General features: G+C 39.8%; 1 protein-coding gene across 1 annotated transcript in view; it reads left to right on the top strand.

Annotated features, from left to right (window-relative positions):
• CDS1 (CDP-diacylglycerol synthase 1) overlaps positions 1-18969 on the top strand; it is a 33211-nt gene extending 14242 nt beyond the window's left edge. Inside the window, exons 4-13 of the mRNA XM_027884403.1 lie at positions 2651-2748; positions 4504-4643; positions 6175-6233; positions 8511-8593; positions 10067-10154; positions 11213-11281; positions 12194-12346; positions 12931-13050; positions 14987-15090; positions 16218-18969. Of these exons, the coding sequence (XP_027740204.1) occupies positions 2651-2748; positions 4504-4643; positions 6175-6233; positions 8511-8593; positions 10067-10154; positions 11213-11281; positions 12194-12346; positions 12931-13050; positions 14987-15090; positions 16218-16347 (1044 nt within the window). The 3' untranslated portion in view covers positions 16348-18969. The remainder of the gene's footprint in view (positions 1-2650; positions 2749-4503; positions 4644-6174; positions 6234-8510; positions 8594-10066; positions 10155-11212; positions 11282-12193; positions 12347-12930; positions 13051-14986; positions 15091-16217) is intronic.
• The last annotated feature ends 2615 nt before the right edge of the window (positions 18970-21584 follow it).

Genomic DNA, 21584 nt, shown 5'->3' with positions numbered 1-21584 from the left:
CTTCACCTTCTTGAATCTGCATTTACAACTCTGGGCCTGACCATCCAGCCAGTTTTTAACCCAGCAAAGAATATGCCCACCCAAGCCATGTGCATCCAGTTTCCCCAGGAGAATGCTGTGAGAAGCTGTCAAAGGCTTAACTGATATCCGGGTAGACAACATCCACAGCCTTTCCCTCACCAACTAAGCAGGTCACCATGTCAGGGAAGGAAATCAAGTTAGCCAAGCAAAATTTTCCTTTCATAAATGCATGCTGTTTGGGTCTGATCTGCTGGTTGTCCTGTATGTGGCATGGGATGGCATTCAAGATGGTCTGCTCCATGACCTTCCCTGGTATCAAGGTCAGACTGACAAACCTATAGTTCCCTGGATCCTCTTTCCAGTCCGTCTTGTAGAGGGGCATCACGTTGCCTCATCTCCAGTCAGATGGGACCTCCCTGATTAGCCAGGACTGCTGATAAATGATGGAAAATGGCTCAGTGAGCATTTACATTCACCTCAGTACCCTTGGGTGCATCCCATCCTGCACCATAGATGTGTGTGTGTCTGTGTGGTTTAGCAGGTTGCTGACCATTTCCCCTTGGATTACGGGTGGTTTATTCTGCTCCCTATCCCTGTCTTCCAGCTCAGGGGACTGGGTACCGAGAAAACAACTGGTTAAGCTTACCATTAAAGGGCAAATGAGGCATTAAGCACCTCTGCCTTTTCCTCATTCCTTGTCATTATGTTTCCCACCCATATCCAACAAAGAATTGAGATTCTGCCGAGCCCTTCCTTTGCTTCTGATGTATTCATAGAGGCCATTTTTTTATTGTCTTTTATGGCAGTAGCCAGATTAGGTGCTCGTTGCGCTTTGGCCCTTCTAATTTTCTCCCTGCATAATCTCACAACATCCTTGTAGTCATCCTGAGTCACCTCCCCCTTCTTCCAAAGGTCATGAAATCTATTGTCTTGAGAGACTGGAATGCTGTTTCACCAGCATTATGGTCTGCATTAGAGTCTCTGAATTAGTCTGGTTTATATTTCCTGTTTTCAGATGAATGACATGACAAACTAGTAATCTGTTGTTTCATTAGTGGAGGATTTTCTTTTTGTGTGTGAAGAAACAACAAAAAAAAAGCCCTTTTAAAGTGTAGGTGGTTGGAGAGATTATTTTCACAATCTTTAGTGGTCTGTTACATTTGCAAATGATGATTATCAACAAAAAAGACATAATCAGTTTGCAGGGTGATTTGGTGTATTCATGGTATACTCTGAGATTGCAGTCATGGGCAAAGCTGTCAATACAAAGTGATTCAGTTTTTGTCAACGAAAAATAATGAAAGTTAGTATAGAATTGGAATAGAATTCTTCCTCTGTTATACCATAAAGCAAAACCTCTGTCTTTTGATATAATGACTGTTCATAAAGGTGATATTTAAGACTAGGTAAAAAGGAGAATGGAGGGAAAAAACCCAGTTTTGTTCATGAAATATTTAATTCGCTGGAGTCAAATAACTTATATTTAAATAAGAGTTATGCTAAAAGCAAATGTTAATACTGAAAATGCCCAGAGGCTTGTAGGAAGAGTAATCCAGTGAGGTTTGGAACACAAGCCCTGAGACTGCTCTAAAGAGTTGGGAGGTATGTTTTACATTTGCCTGCTGCTCAGGTAACAGGCATAAGATGCCTTTGGACCTCAGTGCCCTTTTCCACTGTCAGGTGCAATCCCTTAATGTTGCTCTTGCATTTAAAGTTTTATAACGCAGGCCAAGCAGAAGAAGGAGCACAAGAGAGGGGAGCTTCAAAATTAGATGGCTGAGGTGGTGTAAGACTGTTTCAGTCTGTGTTCACACATTGAGCAAGATGAAATGTATTAATGAATGCAGGTGGCAAGAGAATACCACAAAGCCTTGCATGCTGATGTGCGCCACCAGCGTGGGAAGATTCTTACTCCTGCCCCTGCACGGGATTACTGACAGCCTTTGTTTGGCAATACCATGTATCTGGATAGGATGATCTGCTTGGTTAATGTGGATTGGACAAAACTGGCAGAGTCCTTTGAAGCCCAAAGACACAACAGGACATACAGCCAGACTCGCACAGACAAATCAGGGAACTAGTGAGATCAGCAAAACGAAATGAGGGCCGCAGAGGGTGTGACATTCAGACCTCGGTTAGATGAGCTTTGCCTCTAATCATAAATGCTAATTGCCTCTAAAGAGGTGCTTGCAAGTGAAAGACCTGGCTGCCCAAGGTGTGTCGCACAGCTTGTTTTTTCCATTGGGCCTAGAAAATATTTCTTGAACTAAATGTAAAGATAAAACTGAGCCAAAAGAAATGGGAGAGCCTTCTTTACAGGCAGCACTCCTGATCTGCTGCTGTCAAACTATTTTAATGGAAAAAAAAATCAAGAGCCTTTCCTTGTTTCACAAGTATATTCTTGCAGCTAGCCCAGTGTGGGGTTTTTCTCATCATGCATAGTGGTTTGGAGGTGTTTTTAAATTTTAAATGGAGCTTTAGTTTTCCTTGTATTTGCTTTGAAGCTGTTTTCTGAGTGGAATTTCAATTCAGAATAATGTCTCTTTTTACTGCAGGCTGCATGGCTATTCACTGCCTGTAAGAAACAACTGCAGCATATTTACGTAGTTTTTTATTTCTCTTATCTTAGGTCTTAAGCATCCAAGTGAAGTGTTATCATGAAATCATTACTATTGGTTACAGAGTCTACCACTCCTATGACTTACCATGGTTTAGATCTCTTAGCTGGTGAGTAGCAAGCAAGAACATCAATAAGTCAGGATGTGAAACTTAAATCTTCATTAGCTTCATATCCTACTGTGATGGAAAGATAGCTTTGTGGGTCATGTGTGGACATAAAACTTGACATCTTTCTCTAATACAGAATTCTGTAGTTGTGTTCTACCTGTGAACTTGGACAAGTCTGTTGGCCTTTTATTACTTCCAGTTATAAATTATTACTTCCTTGTTATAAATATGTATATATGGACGCATATGTGTTTGCATGTATTTATGCTTTAAGACTTAATTGAGCTTGTGCATAGTCAAAAAATCACCTGATGTGTATTACCTGAACTGCTTTGAATTTTTTTTTTTGGCTGTTAACCTTGCACAAGAAATTAATAGAACATGTATCTTAAAGGCTCCTCTTCACACAGAGAGAGAATTAAAATAATTGCACACAAGTTTTAAACCCTTTCCAGTCAGTTAATCATAGGACTGCATAAATATAGTGTTGGAAGAATCTTCTGATAGCTAGAAGATGAGATTAATTTTTATGGCAAATCCTGAACACCTATGAAATGTCCAGTTTGTATAGGGCTGAATAGAAATGGGGAAATCAACTCTTCTTCTGAGTTCTGGGAGGAAAAATAAAAGCTTTTATTAGTCTCTGTTATGGGAAGGTGTTGGGCACATGTAGTCTTTAGGGCCTTAAGGAGATAATTTCTTAGACATGACCTGTTATGTTGCCTTGGTTTTGTGTTGTGTCAGGCTTTTTAAGGAATTGAAATATCTAGGTTATTCCCTGTCTCTTGTCACATTGCTTCTTCACTTCTAGAAGCAACTTTACTTTGCAATCACACATGAATGATTCTGCAGTCCTGCCAAAATTTTTAGAGGAGGAAATGTGCACTTTACCACTTATTCTACTTTGGCACTTGACCAATGTCACTTTCTTATGTGGAGCTCAAAATCAGCTCTTCTGCACTGCCACACTGGTTAACAACAAAGCTCCTTTCAGTCTAACATCTTGCCACTGATACTAAATACTAAGATACTTCAATGAGATTAGAGAATCCTGTTAATAGTTTGAACATTGACTGCATTTGCTAATTAGCTGATGGATTTAATGCTGTAAGACTACAGCTCCACCAAAAAAACTAAAAGGCAGAGTGCATGGTGGAGAGGAGCAGGAGATGCATCAGAAACTCTTTCAGATGACAATCTGCAGGCCAGATGGCAAGAGCATGGTTGTATTCAGATCTCAAGCCCCATGTCAGATTCACTGTCATAAAATCCCAGAGGATTCATTTTGCAAGCATCTTTTTTCCAGTTTCCAAGGCAGAAATCACAAACTACCCTTTTTAGGATACAGGAAAAGAATACACAGGACTGCTTGTGTCAATATTAATGGCAGGTACTTGTTCTCTACTTTAGAATATTTGAAATGGACTTGCATACATGTGGAGCATTCAGTGCCATAGTTTAGGATATAAACTGCATTTCCAACTGCATTATGAAAAATGTGTTTTTCTAGTGTCATTGCTTTAGAAGAAGTAAATTACAAAAATTGGCTTGTGAGAAGAGACACAGACCCTTAAAACTGGATTTATACTTGAATTCTGTTTTTGTCGCATGTCATTTCTACTCTTCTGATTTTTATTTTGTGTGACCTTTTTTGTTGTGGGTTTTTTGTCATTTTGGGGGGGGGGGTTGTTTTGTTTTTAAGACTTGCACTTAATATATATTATTAAAATAGTTGTTAACTGTTGCATATTGCAGGTACTTTTTGCTGTGTGTGAACTACTTCTTTTATGGAGAGACTGTAGCTGATTACTTTGCTACATTTGTGCAAAGGAGAGAACAGCTACAATTCCTCATTCGTTACCACAGGTTTATATCTTTTACACTCTATTTAACAGGTAAGTGAAGGAAATCACAAAAATGAAAGAATTTTGTGCTGCATTTGTTTCTGTACTTATTTAATTTAAAAATATATATAGTTGCTCCCTATCTTTATGCACTTTCAGCTTCTCTTTCCTCATAATGTCCAAGGAAATTACGTGTTTGTGATTCCATTTTTTCTGTGAAAAGATGAACACAAATTTTGTGTTCACCGAGAAGAAGAAAACAGCCTAAACAAGTAGATGATCTTGAGAAAGCTGAGCTAATAGTGATGAAGAAAAGCTGGCAAACAGTGACCGTGATCACTGAAGAACTGGGTTCAGAACCTGAATACATGAACACTATTTTGGCAGACTGTGGAGATGACTTGTATATGTAATTGCTCTACTGTGTTGATGCTTCACTGTGCAAGTGTTCTGCTAGGTCTACAGTAATAGGATTTACTAATATATTTTAAACTGATTAGTCAAAATGCCTGAGTCTTAATTTTGTCTGCAAGACATTCAGATACTTGCCTTATGGATAGATTTCCTCCCTGTCCAAAGAAAGACTTTTTAAAAGCCTCCTCTCCGGGAAGAAGTGACACAAACTGGCACTCTTGTGGGGTATTGCTTTGTGAATGTGTAAATACAGTCTACAGTGTGTTCAGCAATGCAGTTATTATAATTATAAAATTAAATCAACTGAAGACTCAGATAGGCTTAAGGGACAGGGGCCTGCTATGGCAGAAATACTTATAAAGTGTACTGAGAAGCCTGATCTTTGATGAACTGTCAGTCTGTCTAGTGTTTGTTTGGTTTTTTAAACTAAAGAAAAATTCTACTCAGTGCTTAGATCACAAACTTGAAACCAGCTTTGCAGAACCTGACCTTTATCAGCTGGCTTTGGCTTGAGGAAACTAACTTAACTAATGCCTCATGACCCAGTGAGGGGAGAGATGAGGCAAGCTAGTCATGAGCAAAAGTAAGAGGCAGAGTGTAATTTGCCCCTTGGCACACTGGGATTGGGGAGTTACTAAAGCTCTATCCCCAGAGTTTAGGGTCTTTTTAGGGCCTCTGACCCCTGCTGGCACAGGAAGTCACCATAGGAGAGAAGAGGGGCTCTATTAGCCACCCAGAAAGTTTCTTTTGGTCAGCTGAATTCTTCCACACCTGTACTTCACGCTTGTGGCTGTGTGCTTGTTTGGGGGAAAGGGGCAAGCTGGTCCTCTTCCTTTTGTTAATTTCTGTTGATCATTCAAAAACATTTTTTTGACCTGACTTTTGAGTGGTTTTTAAAAGTGATGACCTCCTCCACTAAAAATGGTGTCCGTGATGAGACCTTGTATGTACTGAGATGAATGTTCTTTACTGACGGTAACTAAATGTGTTAACTAAATCATAATCTTATATGAGAATAATTCTATATGTACAGTTAACTGAATATAAGCAAACACTCCTTGCAGCAGAGGGATTAAAAACTGCTTCAAAGGAAGAGAATTACTGGTATATCACAGTTCAGTGTCATTGAATATAAGATGGTACAAACTACACTTGCTTTGTTTTACAGGATTCTGCATGTTTGTTTTGAGTTTAGTGAAGAAACATTATCGTCTGCAGTTTTACATGGTGTGTATTACCCACTTTGCTGTGGTCATTCACCTTATGAATGTCACTAGAAACAGTCATATCCCTGTGTTCATAAACTAGTTCGGAAGAGAGGTGTGAAATGTGCTTAAATTGACAATGCCATGAAATCAAGTGGTGTTGGAATGTTTGGTATCTGTTCACTTTGCAGATTATTATTATTGTATCACGGGATGTGGCCTTTCAGTCAGTACAAGCTGTCCTTGGTGAGGCCTTGTGCATGTACAACATGATATGTTTCCCTTAGTGATAGGCTGATACTGAAGAGATTCCTGGAGAAAAGGGTATGCATCTCCCTCCCAGGTCTGAAGCCAAACAGTTCAGGGCAGTGTGGGAAGTGGTTCTTCTGACTCAAGTGTTGCTTTGTAGAGCCCCGCTGAAGTACTGTGAAGGGAGCTTGATCTTAACCCCTGTGTGGAAGATTTATTCTGTGACACTTCACAGCTGCCCTGGTCTTCTGCTCTGCTATTTCAATAGATCATTGGTCTATTAGACAAAACCAGCATTCTCATCTCTTGTATTTGTCCACCTAATAAACAGCATAGTAGCTGATCAAGAGCATGAACCTTTTTCTTATATGTATCTTATGGGTCAAAAACTAATTTTATAACATTGCAGGTTCAAAACAAACAAACAAACAAAAAAATGACCCTAAACAAACTCAAAACACTCCATTGACACCATTCCCACTTCTGTATTGGAATAACTAGAAGCCACAGTGAAACAGTAATGCAGTGCAGCTCCCATCTTTAAAGAACTTGAGCAATCAGGGCATTGCACAACCTTAAAGATTTCCTAAAGCTCTGAGGATGCAGTTAACCCCTCCATTTCTACATTGCTTTAGGTAGCACTTTACCACTGAGGATCCCTAATTCTAGACAGGGACTTCATTGAGCCCTGTATGAACATGGAAACAAATCTTTTACTCAAAATAATGTAACCCTGTTTGTGGGAGAACTCGCCTGTCATGAGATGCAGTTTTTCTAGGAGAGGGAGTCCTTACCTTCTTTTCCATGATATCTTTTCCTTTTTCCTCTTCTGGAAAGAAGGTAGAGAAAGTGTGGTGTCAGTCATACAACTTGATGTCTACCAAGAAAATATTAAAGTGTGACTACCTAAGAGTTGCAATAAAACAGAGGGAAGCCATGTATCCATGGTGTGGCAACACAATGTTTGGACAGACAAGGAGAATCTATCACATCCCATGGAAGTGTTCAAGCAGGCTGGATGGGGCCCCAAGCAATGTGGTCTAGTGGAAGGTATCCCTACCCATGGTGGGGGAGTTGGAACTACATGATCTTTAAGGTTCCTTCCAACTCCAATCATTCTGTGATTCTCATAGAGTAGCCATTTGGTTTTATGCGGTGTTCCAAAATGACTGTACAAATACTAAAAATTTAGCAGCAGAGCTCCTTTAATTAGCCAAAAGGTAATACTTTCAGAAACCTTTAGCAATTTCTTGTACCCTTCCTTTCAGCGTTCTCAAGTTGTCTTATCTGGAAGTAGAGTCTGGTCTGGTTGTCATGGGAAAACACATGTGATAAGGAAATTAAAGAAGTAGGATATTAAGAGTATTAAATGGCCCAGACTTTGAGTGCTTAAATTTGGTATATCATAGAAAAGCAATCAGTGCTTGATTTTAAGTGTTTGGAAAGTAAAATCTATTGTAGAATCCTTACTGGTGAACTGTTTGGAAACTACTTTGTTGCACACTGGTGCTACAGATTAAATACCAAGTACGTACAGTAATACTGAGGAAAATGACTGTTTAAATGACTGTGCACTTAAAAACTAACACTTCATTTTCACTAATCCTGAGAATTTTCATGTTTCGTGAGAGTATTCTGTTTTGAGAGATACCCACATCTGTGTAACATGACTCTTTCACGAGTAATTCATTGCCATTTTATCGTTACAGTTCTAACATGTCTGTTATATGTATATACAGAATATCACATTGCTTACATTTCTTTGCTGCTTTCATGCTGAAGGTGTATGTCTTATTAAATCAGGTGTTAAACCGCACATTAAAAAATTCTGGGTGGAGGTAAGTGATGGGGAAACCTGCTGAAGTTTCAGTGCTTGCTTCAGAAAGCCAGCTAACTTGTGATATACTGTATGCACACATCTCTTGCATTATCACTAGAACTGGTCTTCCCTGTGAGCTCCTAAATAGCTCCTCTATCTGACACGCCAGTATTTATCCAGGTGTATGGGTCGGTGTTTTCACTAACTGTTGTGTTGTTGCATTGTTAACAGTTCGCATGGACTCATGTCACTTTGCTGATCACTGTAACTCAATCTCATCTTGTCATCCAAAATCTCTTTGAAGGCATGATCTGGTAAGGGGACAGTAATAAACTGATTTGTAACGCTATTGCATTGAAAGGTTGGTTCTTTTACATAGATCTGGTTAGGGAATAATCAAGAGAACAGTTAAAGCAGTACAAATTAAAGGAGCAGTAATGTCTAGTTGGAAGGGGAGTTGGAGGAATTGGGAGCAATGAGGTAAAGGATAGAGAAGAGAAAGCAGAAACCTCTTTAGATTGACAGACTTGAGTAGGATCATGCTGAACAACTGCTTCATTTACTTGCAAGGAATAGTGTTGATTGCATGCTTGGTCAAATAGTTTCTGTAGCATTTTGCTGAATGGATGAATATCCAGCAATTCTTTTTCAATTACTTGGGAGCTTCAGGTTGCTCAAAGCTATTGAAGATGGACCATTCAATTTGAAAGCCCCAATCTGGCCATCTTCCCTGCAGCCTTCCCTGTTCAAATAAATGCAGAGTACTTAAAATATTTTGAAAGTTTTAATCTCGGTTATTGCTGGGTCATCTTAGTGCCCCAGTTCCAGTGATACATTAAATTCTGGCAGTGCAGTTAAACTTGATTACTTAAAACAACTCCTCGAAGAGACAGTATGTTTCCCTGCACTTCTTCAGGGACAGGGTAAATTTCAAGTTGGGAAACAAGGAAGAAGCACATGAAGGATGGTTTGTGTTCTTCTGAGGACATAATGCTGTATGTTCCCCTTTTTGTTTTCCTGATATATGTACATGTGGAGAGATTATTGCAGACAGGGTTATATAGTTAGAAAGAAAGCCCAAAGCCTTTGACAAAGTTTGTATATAGAAATTCTTTTCATAGGAATCATGTTCATGTGTCAAAAACTGAATATATTTGCCTTGCTAGCCTAGTATTTCTTATTGCTACTCTTGCTAGGTGGTTTGGCAGATGGTCACAAAATATGACTTTTAGCTTATTAATACATTCCTACTTTGGAAAGGGGGAAAAGAAAGCTTAATGGGCTTGAATCACAAATACAAATGCAATCTGCATGCAAAGAACACTTAAAAAGCTAACACAGGCTGCTCCAAACTGTTGGGGGGGGAGGAAAAATTTTTTTTATATATATTTAGCTATCATTAAACTTTTTAAGAAATTTGCTTGTTTTGCTGTTTTCAAAAACAGTAACATGTTTATATCCATTGATTTCTTCCTAACCATGTTACCAGTCTTCAAGCCTGGTAGGAAAAAGCCAGCCTGTTCTTGTTTTAACTCATGCACCAAAATAATATTTTAACTTGACCTAACATGGATCTGTAATGATCTTGTTTGGCTGAAGACTAAAATCAGTATAACTAAATATGCTGCTCATGGGGGAACAAGGCAAACACATTATGAAACATAATTCCTTCTAAATACAACAGAAAAATTTTCCAGAAGGAAATGCTACTGTTTGAATTTCTGTTCTGTGTTTAGGTTCAGCCAGCTTTTCTTTCTCTCCATAAAACATTTAATGTCTTTCTCTAGGTTTCTGGTTCCAATTTCAAGTGTTATCTGCAATGATATTACTGCTTACATTTTTGGGTTCTTCTTTGGCAGAACTCCATTAATTAAGGTAAGTACTTAGGCACTTCTAAGTTTTTACGATTTATAGCAATTTTGTTATTTGTTCAAAAACGTATTAATACTTGATACTGAGCTGCATGATGCACATCTTTACTAAAAAAGCCCAAATTGACTACCCTCCTCCTGAAAATTTGTGAATGGAAATTGGGATTAATGTGAATGTAATACTGGCATTACAGGTAGTACAGTTCTAGTCTATTGCAACATCATTTATAATCACATTCTTTTTGGATTTCATATGCAGGTTTAACTGCATGCTTACTGTACAGAAACTGTCATCTGAAATAAGCCACTAGGGCATATATACCCGTTCCTTGTTTGGTCTCATTGATGTAGCACTGAGAAGGGCTCAAGCATGAATCTTCCTATTCTGGTAGAATATGCAAGACTCCATAGAAAGCTATGAATTATTATTTTGATGATGTTTGCTGTGTTAAGTTTTGGGTATTTTAAGTCTTGGGTATTTAGTTGGTTCTGATATTAAACTGCTCCTAAATTGAAAATGTGATAGCATTTGGTGAAGAAAATAGCTTGCTACACTGGTCTCTCTAGTTATTTTCCACACTGATTAGCCAAGCTGTGCGCAGGAAGCTGGTGTGTCCTGAGGAGTGTCCCCAGCAGTAGTTGTGTCAGGCTTCTGGCACGATCTAAATGGGCACTTGCTTGCAGAGGTCTCCACAGAGCCAAGATGTGCTCCTGCAGGTTTCCCAGTCTTCTGCTTGAAAGGAGCTCAGCTGCTTCGTCTGGGTTAGGTGCAGCCAGAGGCTGCCTCCAGAGGCAGCAACACATGGGATGGGAGCTCTCCCTTCCCACAAGCTGCCCAGAGGCACCAAACTGTGGCTCTTTCCCTCCTTGCCTGGGACAGGTCCTAGCCATACTCCTCTGTTTATTACAGTCAGCAACTGCAGCTGCTGACATGCAGTTACTTCCCACATACCTTTGAAAAACCAAGTAGGAGCATAATTTTCACAAACAAGGTCAAGAAATAGAGTAAAAAAGTGTTCAGTGATGCAACTGATGGACTAATTCTATCACTTTTGTGCCTAGCTGTCTCCCAAGAAGACCTGGGAAGGGTTCATTGGAGGCTTCTTTTCCACTGTTCTATTTGGATTTATTGTGAGTAACCACAGGACATTCATAGAACCATAGAATGGTTGTGGTTGGAAGGGACCTTAGAGATCATCTTGTTCCAACCCTCCTGCCATGGGCAGGGGCACCTTCCACTTCCATCCAACCTGGCCTTGAAGATTTCTGGGCATGGGAATTTCCTTGTATAGGTTCAGTCTTCATATTTTTTTACTTGAAGCAAAATTACTGATAAATTTGGTCATCTCCAACTGTTGAAAGCCTTAGAGTTAGGGGGTTTTTGGCTAGGGAATTCTGCCAATTCGTAACTAGCCGGAAAGGGTAGGCAAGGCTTGCACCTCTTCGAAACAGGTTATATTGACCATTTTCTGCCACTACTGTTACTATATCTGGAATAGTTTTATCTGTGAATTACATCCCTAATTTGAAATTGAAGTTTATTATAAATAATACTATTAATACTTTGCAAAGTATTACTTTTGTATTACATACTTTATAAAGGCATTTATCCTGGAAAGGAGCTTACACTGATGATATGCATAGAAGATAATAACAGCATAAGTAACTCTTGTGATAAGTAATTTATCACTAAAGTCAGCAATAACAGCCAAACTTAGTAGAAGAGATAGTTCAAGTTTTAATGGAGAAGTGAACTGCAAAAAAATAGGAGTATTTGGGATTTTATAATGCAGAAACATCCAGTACATATGAATCTGAGAGATGTGAAAAGGAAAACAATTTGGGAAATCATCACTAAGCGCATTGAACATCTGCCTTGTTGAGGCATTCTCCAGTTTAAACAGACTGAGTTGACTTCATTCTAGGTCTCCTTAGAAAGATTTTTATTACCCTGAGCTTGTGGTGACAAACCCATTCATTAAAATATGATTTTTGAATGTAACAACAAATTCCTAATTCAGGAGACCTTGTTTTGCTTTTCAGTTTTCCTATTTTTTGGCTCAACATCAGTACTTTGTCTGTCCCGTGGAATACAACAGTGAAACCAACAGATTTGTGACGGAGTGTGAACCTTCAGAGTTGTTTCAAATGAAGAAGTACTCTGTGCCACCATTGCTTCAGGCTGTGTTGGGATGGGTAAGGAAAAAAAAAGGCTTTGGCTAAAATTGAAATCATACTTCCCAGCTTAATCAGGTTTCCTAAACCATTTTAGAAGGGTATCTGAATGCAGGTAAGACTTGAAGGATAAGATCTGAATTGATACCGTGACCCTTTGCATTGCTCCTACAGGGGAGGTGGTCACCCAAGAGCAATTCAAATGTACTGCTGGAGTCACCCAAGGGAACCTGCCTGTGTTCTCTTTATGCTAGAAGTGGATGACGCTCAAGAATTTTGCAGACAAACCTTATTTTTGAAGAGAAACCTCTGAATTTTTGTTGAAAGTGGGCTTAGGCTTGTTAAGGCCCAAATTAGTGGCAAGCTTAAATAAACTTGCAGAACTTCATTCTCTTTTCACCTAGTGTGTCACTGCATTAGGAGCAGACTTTTACTCTCTTCATCACCATAGCATTGTGTGTGTTAGTGCCATTACTTCCATGCTTAGAACTTAAAAGAACTACCAGCAATAGTTCCATGTAATGAACTCACCAACCCTTTAAAATGTGTAAGATTGAAATGCCTACAATCAAACTGAAATACATTGTTAATTATTTTTCTTGCAGGAAACGGTGAATATGTACCCGTTTCAGATGCACAGCTTTGCACTGTCAACATTTGCCTCGTTAATTGGGCCATTTGGAGGATTCTTTGCCAGTGGATTTAAAAGAGCTTTCAAAATCAAGGTGTGTAATGAATCCTGTAAGATGGTTTTGGTTTGGCTTTCTCTTCAAATTAGATAAATTGGTGGGGTAGGGTTTGGGGTTTTTTTAGATAATTCATTGTAGTACTTAGTGTTTCTACTAAGTTGTAATTATGTTTGAACTGTTTTTTAGCATCAGAAGCAGGACTTAGTTTTATCAGAGAGATATATATGTGTGTGTGTTATTCTTTAAACTTCGCATGATCAGCATGTGACTTTACCGCTGGAAATCTAAGAATAATGTGGTTTCATAGTTTGGTTGATAATTACTCTTCCAAGTCACATTGAAGAAGTGGTTTAGACAAGCAAGATGTGAGATATTATACTTGACATGAAAGGCAACCTGTAGATGCTTAAGAAGTGCTGACAGTGGTTTACCCTTCAGAATGTGGCTGGCTGTGTTTTAGCAATGGTATTTGTGTTATGCAGATGCTGGTGTGTCAGGTTCACCAAAGCATGAGATGTTTGGCTGCCTTTGCCAATACGGCGCTGCCTTGTAACAAGTGTGTGTATTGGCAAATTATGTGATGTGCTAACCTCTGTTTATTGCAAGGTGTCGCTTGTGGCAGTGTTGTCCCTGGCTGGTATTAAGTGGCAGCAGGAGTATGGGAAGAGGGCAGCCCCAAATTTTCTCCCAGCCTCCTTTATGTCTTGGTAGGACTGCTGTAATTCTTACCCTGTTGCTTGTCGTTGTTCTTGTTGTTCCATATGCCCGCCAAACTGGCATGTGCTTTGCACAGAAGTGTGTAAACCCCTCTGTTTGTGCTGAACTCCTGTACATGTGCTTTTACTTACCCCTCTTTCTTACACTGGTCTGAGCAGCTTGCCTGGCACTTTGCAAGCCACAGCCTTGTGCGCTGTCGTACTTGTATGTCCAGGGAGCAGAAGACTGTGTGTAAAGAAGGGATTTGGGGGGACAATTAATGCTTCTGGAAAGCATCACGTATTCTCAAAAGCAGAACGTTAAATGGTAGATTCTTTTAAAACCTGTGGGCCTCAGGAGGATGACCAGAGGACTGTCGGGAAGTCACGGTTATTGTGGAATTTCTACTGAAGGCAGTGTGTAGGTGAGGTTGGATGCTTCATCCCTGCCCGGCACTGGAGAGCTGGTGTGGCACCAACACAGGATGCGTTTAACTTGCTGGCAGTTGCCCCACATGACTAGGGTCAGGGTTTTCACTCCAAGTGAGTGTGGATGATTAAAAGGATGTATGAGGGTATTTTGATTGATAAAGCTGGTCTACAGACAGTATCAGGTAACACAAAAATAATGTATCGAGCTTTGTTTGTACCAGGAATATATATTTTTTTTAGGTAGCAATGATTTTTTCACAACAGGGTTTTTTGATTCTGTTAGATATATTTATATTGCATTACAGTTTTTAAGTATGGTTACCAAGAACCCAGTGAGAAAAAGGGCAGGTGACTGGGCAGGACTGGAGAGTCCTCAAGTTACTGCTTCTCTTGCAGCAAATATGCATTACCTGGTAACAAGTGCTTCAGCAACACCTACCAGTAGAGGATAAAGCAATAAAGGTATTAAAGAGGAGAATTAGATTCTGAAGAGGCAAGAAACAACAGCCATTAGCTTAAGAGGCTTGCCACAAAATGAAGTATATATAGGCACGCAAGTGTTCTCGGTACTGCCACACCTGCACCTGACCTACTGCTGTCCTCTTGTGCGATACTGTGGACAAGTTGCTTCATCTCTTCTTTTTCTTCTCACCCCTTGATTCCCCTTTGCAGTTGAAAACTCCTTTAGCAAAGGAGCCTCTTGCTAACTTTTGGCTCAGTGCAGGGAAAACATAGCTTACTTGCAGCCTTAATGTGCTGCTTCCAATTAGAGTGTTTCATCGGAACCACTGACCATTTTTTTTTTCTTTTTTTTTTTCTCCCCTCCCGTCCTTCACACCCAAAAGGATTTTGCAGACACAATCCCTGGGCATGGAGGGATAATGGATCGCTTTGATTGCCAGTACTTGATGGCCACTTTTGTTCATGTCTATATCACCAGTTTCATAAGGTATGGGCTTTTTACAGTGTTAACTTCTTAAGCATGTGTAGGAGTCATGTTAGCATAGCAGAGATTGCGGGTTTCTAAATACGATTTATGCAATGATTTCAAATACAGAACTATTAAGAAAACATATGTCACTGTCTAGGATTTGTGTCAGGTTTGAGCTATGCCCTAATGTTTCCGTGACTGCTGTGAAAGGTAACCCGTGTACCCAAAATACTACAAAGTTTTGTGTAGCAGCCTACTAGCAGTTTTTTTAGAATTTACTGATTACAGGAAGGTATAGGATGGGGTTTCAGGCAGGAGGGTTGTGCAGCATCTGCTTTTCCTGTGTGGTTCTTGAATAGCCTGTAGGTTGCAAGTTCTTCCTGTAAGTTTTAGTATTTCTCAGCTCCTTGGCTTGAGATATTTAAGATGAAAATGCAATGGTTAAAGAAAGGAGACAGCTTCTTAAAAATCCTGCTCATCTTTCCTGAACCACACCAGCTTTCAAGAAGAAATCATGGGAATCACAATTCCCTTGCAGTAGTCATTTTAGTTTCTGGGGCAAGGGTGGGTCAAGGAGCCAAACTGATACAAGCCCTTAGTTTTCTAAGTGCGTATGGTAACATGTAAATGCATATCAGCAACAGATTCTTCGCCTTATATTTGGTTCATCTTAGTAGATTGTAACTAGGTGGCTAGCTAAAAATGAGACTGATATTTAGAAAAACTTGCTTTAATTTGCAGTTTTCTTTACTGGCTTGGCCAAGGTCCCATTTAGTTCAGTAGTACACAGCTTATCTGGCTGGCAACAGACACTAAATGAAAAAAGATCTGTTGATGAAAAACTTTGATTACAGTGATTAAGGATGAATCAGTGAGTCTTGTCACAAGTCTTCTCAGTATCCCCATTTGACAGCAAATAGAAATGCTTTTAGTTTCTGTTCGCATTGAGCTACGAGTATGCTTTCCCAGTAATGCTGGCCACTGCATCCTGAGGAGGTAGACTGGGAGAAATCCATAACTCAGTGTCCTCCAAAAACGGAAGGCATTGTTTGTGCAGCAAGAGAAAAATGGAAAGCTGTCTAAAAAGATTCTTTAGAGCTGCAGTCACAAAAAAAGAAAAAATTTATTTTTTTTTTCATTGACAGGGGTCCAAATCCCAGCAAATTACTGAAACAGCTGTTGATACTTCAGCCTGAGCAACAGTTAAGTGTATATAAAACCCTGAAATCTCACCTCGTTGAAAAAGGGATCCTTCAGCCGTCTCTGAGAGGGTAGTTTGTCAAAACAGAGGACTAGAAGAAAACTCCATTTACGAGAAGCCTGTGGAAAAGCGTTGCAAATGTGCACATAAATAATAGCTATAGGAAGAGTAGTTCGTGGTCTGGAAAAGGTGAATGTTTCCTGAAATGAATGTGAATACTATGACTTCTTACTAGGACACTAAAGATCTCTTACTCCTAGAATAATTCAAATGCTTACAGTGTAACAGTACACATGCTGCATATTTTAGTTCCTGAGGTGGATGGGAGCAGTCTTCCTCCAGCACCCAGCCTGACAGTCTTTGTATTTAAGAAAAACAATAATGAAATTCACTTTAAGTTTTTAATGAGTTATTTTAAACTGTATACCTTTTTGGTCTCCAATGGTTCTGGAAGTGTGAACACATGAGGCAGGCAGTAGCTGGTGCTGAAATTATTAATGGCCAGAAAACACTTGTTAGCCTGGTCAAAGTAGTACTTACAGCCTGCTGTATTGGACTACTTGTTTTTTCTAAACGGTTATGAAGGTTAAGCCTAGCTCTGTTTTTAATTTAATAGCTTTCTTATGAAACCATTTCATGCTTTCAAGAGAAAAGTACGTTCATCGAAATATAGGTGGGTGGGTTGGGCTGTGGAGCTGCTATTTTTTCTAGTTAAGGTTACAGATTATAAACAAGTGTGTACATCCAGGAGTAGAGATTACCTGAGAAAATAGAATTCTCCTACCCAGTAAATGGATCAGGGAGAATCTGGAGTTTAAGTCCTTGGTTTCCACAGCCTGGTCAGTGTCTGAAGACGGTAGTTCAAGCCTTATTCCTTGTGCCTCTTAACTGCTGTGTAGAATCGGGGGTATTTCCTTCTTTTTAAAAGCACTTTGAGGTCCTGAGTAAAAAGTGAAGTTTAAGTGCTGTGTATAAGCATGTTTCTCAGTGAAGGCAGAAACTGTTAGCTCCTGAATGTGCACAGTGCAAGACAGGATGCATGGTTTTTCTGCTGTTTGTTATTATTTATTAAGAAGATCCTCAAGCAAGCTTGGGTAACCACAGAGCTGTTTGAATGGAGAATTTTTATAGAAAGCAGCTATTCTGTTGACTTAAGGGGGTATATGAGGAGAATTAATGCTCTATAATTCTCAGTCCTAGTTGTTTTATAACTTTTTTCATCATGTGACATGTCTTGATGCAAATAAAAATATAAACCCTTTTTGAAATGGTGAAAATTACTCCTGTACAAAGAGAAAGCACAAATGCCAATTTTGTTTTCATATACTGTAACTTGATACGATTTCATTTTTCCAACTCACTGTAAATAAGTTTCTCCTGCGGTGAACGTACTGAGGCCACATCTATGTGTGTGTGTATATAAATTATTAAAAGATGTATGTATATATATTAAAGATTAAAATTTTAAAAGGTTGGTGCTACTTGAGGATACAACCATGGAAAAAATCACTTGGGTGGGTCATAAGCCATATCTGTAAAATTCAAACCGCTTTTTGTTGAACCGTGTAGCTGAGACCATTGTTCACTCCGTTTTGCACTTAGGCCATGGTACCATGTGTACAGCTTGTGTGTGGAAAAGCATCCCTGTATGTTGAACAAAATCCAGGTCTAAAGCAATTCCTGTTGATGTCAGGTATTTGACAGAATTAAGTTGTCTGACCTGGAGATTGCAGTGCTGTATTGAAGGCACACTCCAAGAGGTGAAAAATGCCACCTGCTGCTTGGCCATAAGTGGCTGTGTGACTTGGCTTGTTAATTGGAGGGGACTGAAATTCAGCCCTTACTCCAGGTAGGGCATAACTTGAAGTTAAAAGGTAGCACAGCTACCTTTGGGAATGTGCTTTAAAAAAAAGGGAAGGGAAAATGAGGTGGTGACCAAAGTAGAATACCTGCAAAACTAGCTTTTAGATGAGGCTTTGGTTATGTATGGGACTTTGGTAGATGTTACAATAAAAATGCAGCCATACTGGAGCTAGCATATCTTTATCCTGGGTATTAAAAAAAAAAATCTAAATATTTAAAAATTATATAGAGAATATATATATATATATATAGAAGGATAATTGTTACTTCAGAAACTTGAAATTTTTAGTGTAATTTTATAGCATGTATAATAAGGAAGTTAAAATATATTTTAGTATTTAATACAACAGAGCATTTGGAATTAATTGCTATCTATGTGCACAATACAAAATTCAACACTGCGATTCTGCTTTTCAATGTTAAAATGAAGAAGGGATGAACTGTAAACTCACTCATCAATTTTCTAGATAGAGTAATAGCTTCCTGCTGGCTTAGGCTTGGTGTAAATAAAGCTGAGCAGGACCTGTCACTGTGAAGTGATAACTACGCTTGGTCACAACCAAGAGCATTTACCCCACTTGCCAGTTCTGTTAGTTCAAGCATTGCAACATCATAAACAGGAAAGTTTAACTTTTTACACCAGTGAATCTTTTCACTTTTTCACTGTCCCAAGTTGTTATAATTAACCTCTGAGCAAAAAAGAAAAATGTATATTATGTAAATATTGTAAATGTTATGAGCATATAATGTCTGGTTTAATTTGACTGTTTCAATCTTTTATTGAAGCAGGCATTGTAAAAAGAAATAGTAAATAAATAAAATTGGGACAGAAATACTCCAGTCTTGTATTTCCTATAGCATGCACAGTGGGTGGAGTTTTCTTAATGGGAATTTATATTCCTTTATGTTATACTTTAACTTTGTGTTCTTAATAGAAAAACCTGCTATTAATTTCCTACCTTTTGCCCCTCAAGGCTTCAGGCCATCTTTCTTTGTTACTAAAATTGTACAATGTGTCTCATGTCCAAAGACATGCAAGCTTTTCCATCTTTTCCAAAAGGTGCTCATTTCAACAATACTGACACAGGCTTGTCAGTATTGACCATGTGTGGTGATGGGGTGGCAGCTGGCAGCTACCTCTCCTCTGCTTTCCTGTTCCTTCCTTTTAAATCTTGGATCTGAGGCCCTTCACCTCCTGCAGCCTCAAACAAGCCAGGTAAGAAATGCATCTAATTTCTAAATTACGAAGAAGACTGTAACATCTGTTAAACACTCACTATCAGCAAATCCTGTGTGTGCTACACACCTCCTCAGATTTTAGAAAACTTGTGGAGAAGCACAGAGCTTTCCTGTGGTCTGCCTCCACTTCTTAGTTGTCTTCTGAGGAAAGGAAGGGGAAAGTTAGAAGTGAGTTTTCTTCTGCTAGACAGATAACGTTTGGACTGTTACTTGCGCAGAATCCCTTTGTCCAGATCGTACTAGTACTTGTACGTAGCAAAGTTACAATTGCTCTTTCTCTCGCAAATAGTTTCCCATGGATATTCAGTTCCTTGTTTAGCAATTTCAAGTTGCATGAACTGAGGCATAAGTCCTGTATCTGACAGGAGTCTGGATCACCCATAAAGTATCACTGAGGTTGGAAAACACCTTTGAGATTGCACAGTGGAGCCATAAACCCAGCATTCCAAGTCCTCCATTAATGTACCACTGAATACTAAAGACGCTGTGATTTGCACCCTGACTTCCCAACATTGATGCTTTTTCTGTGAATTGCAGGGACATGTTTAGCTCTCTAAAGGAAGAGGTGAGAAAGACTGGTATTATTAGAATTTTGTTAGCACAAACGTATATTTTGCAAGTAAGTGTGAAAAGGCAACATATTTTCATAAGGCAGCCAACGTTGTAAAGCTTCAGCTCTGTTTAATTGCCACCAATTGCCTTGCACTTGCCTGTGTGGAGATGCAGTAGCAGCAGTTTGGTTCCTCAAGTGGTTGCTGCTCCTGTGTGAAGTGACTGAGCCAGCTGCCCCTTGCTCAGCAGAGACTAGAGTTTTGTGCTAATCCCACACACAGCTTTCAGAGCAAGAGGCTGGATTTTCACCTCTGCTGTTAGGACCCTCCTGTTTGATTGCAGGAAATTAAATACTTGTGCTATCTGGCAGAAATCGTGCACACCTCTAAAGAAAACATACCAAGAGCCCTAATTGCCCAATTGTGGCTTATATTACCTACCGAACTGTGGCTTATCATTGGGCTTGTATGTACTTGAAGGGTGTGTTAAGCTCTGCAAACTTTGACCTTGTTTCTGATCTGACAAACTATGATACAAACGTAGCCTATCCCAAAACAGTCAGAAGCAAGCTCTGCCAGAATCCCTGCTGTGCCACGTCCAGCTGCACCAAAACAAGTATTAGGAATAAATAAATAGGTGTTCTTGCAAAGTTTGCAGTGTGGTTGCGTTTGGTGGTGGGAAGTGACAAGTTGTTCAGTTGTCAGCTACAGAAAGGTGCAGTTTGCCCAGAAACAAGGGGATCTGTCAGCAGCAAAGGATCAGCAACCTCCATTTTGAAAATGCTGGGGACCCTTCCCTGAATGACCATGTCGTGGGGGACACATTGTAGGCATGTCAGGAAGGCTGAAGCCCTGGAGTACCTCAGCCAGTGGGAATACGCTCCTGGTAGGGTAGGCCTGATCCCTCTCACTGCCTGTCTTGCTGAAGCCTTGTGTGAGTCTGTGTGTGAGCAGCTGCTTGTGCTGGGTCGCTGGAGAAGTCAGGGCTTTCCCTTTGTATGTGTCTTCCTAAAACCCCACCTGAGTAAGAGACCGGGCTCTAAGCCTGGCCAGACCTCAGTCAAGGAGAATAAACAACTTCTTCTAGTGGAACTGTTGCACATGGGGAGCTTGTAGCACACACCAGGTAAATTAACTTGGGGTTTATGTGCTGGAGGAGAAAAACATGTCTATCTTGAGCACAGCCAGAGAGAGACCAACTCATAAGTAGAAAATGAAGGTGGGGTGCTTCTGTTCCTGAGCAAGTACCTGGCCAGCACAGGGGTGAAACCCTGAAAGCTGAGTTTGCTTAGGGAGGCACCAGGGCAGAGCAGAGGAAACAGGAGAGGTGAAGGCCTAGGCTGAGCGGGTGTGAACCAGGGTGCCCATGCCATGTGGACAGGCAGCACCTCTCTCAAGGCATCAGCAAATTGAAAGAAAACCAGGATTTCTTGCATAAGGACCTCCTAAAAGCATGAGATTTCACAGAGTCACAAAGAATCACAGACTTATTAGGATTGGAAGGGAGCTCTGGAGATCATCTAGTCCAACCCTCCTGCCAAGGAAGGGTCACCTGGAGTAGGTTGCACGTGAGTGAATCTGGATGTTTTTGGAATGTATCCAAAGAGGGAGAATCCATGACCTCCCTGGGCAGCCTGTTCTAGGGCTCTGCCACCCTA

This window comes from Empidonax traillii, unplaced genomic scaffold, assembly GCF_003031625.1.
Source record: "Empidonax traillii isolate 1590-97213 ecotype Southwest subspecies unplaced genomic scaffold, ASM303162v1 scaffold144:size1428860, whole genome shotgun sequence".
In the NCBI taxonomy this organism is placed as follows: domain Eukaryota; kingdom Metazoa; phylum Chordata; class Aves; order Passeriformes; family Tyrannidae; genus Empidonax; species Empidonax traillii.
Note: the sequence above shows the minus strand (reverse complement) of the source record. Positions and strands in the feature narration are given on the sequence as shown.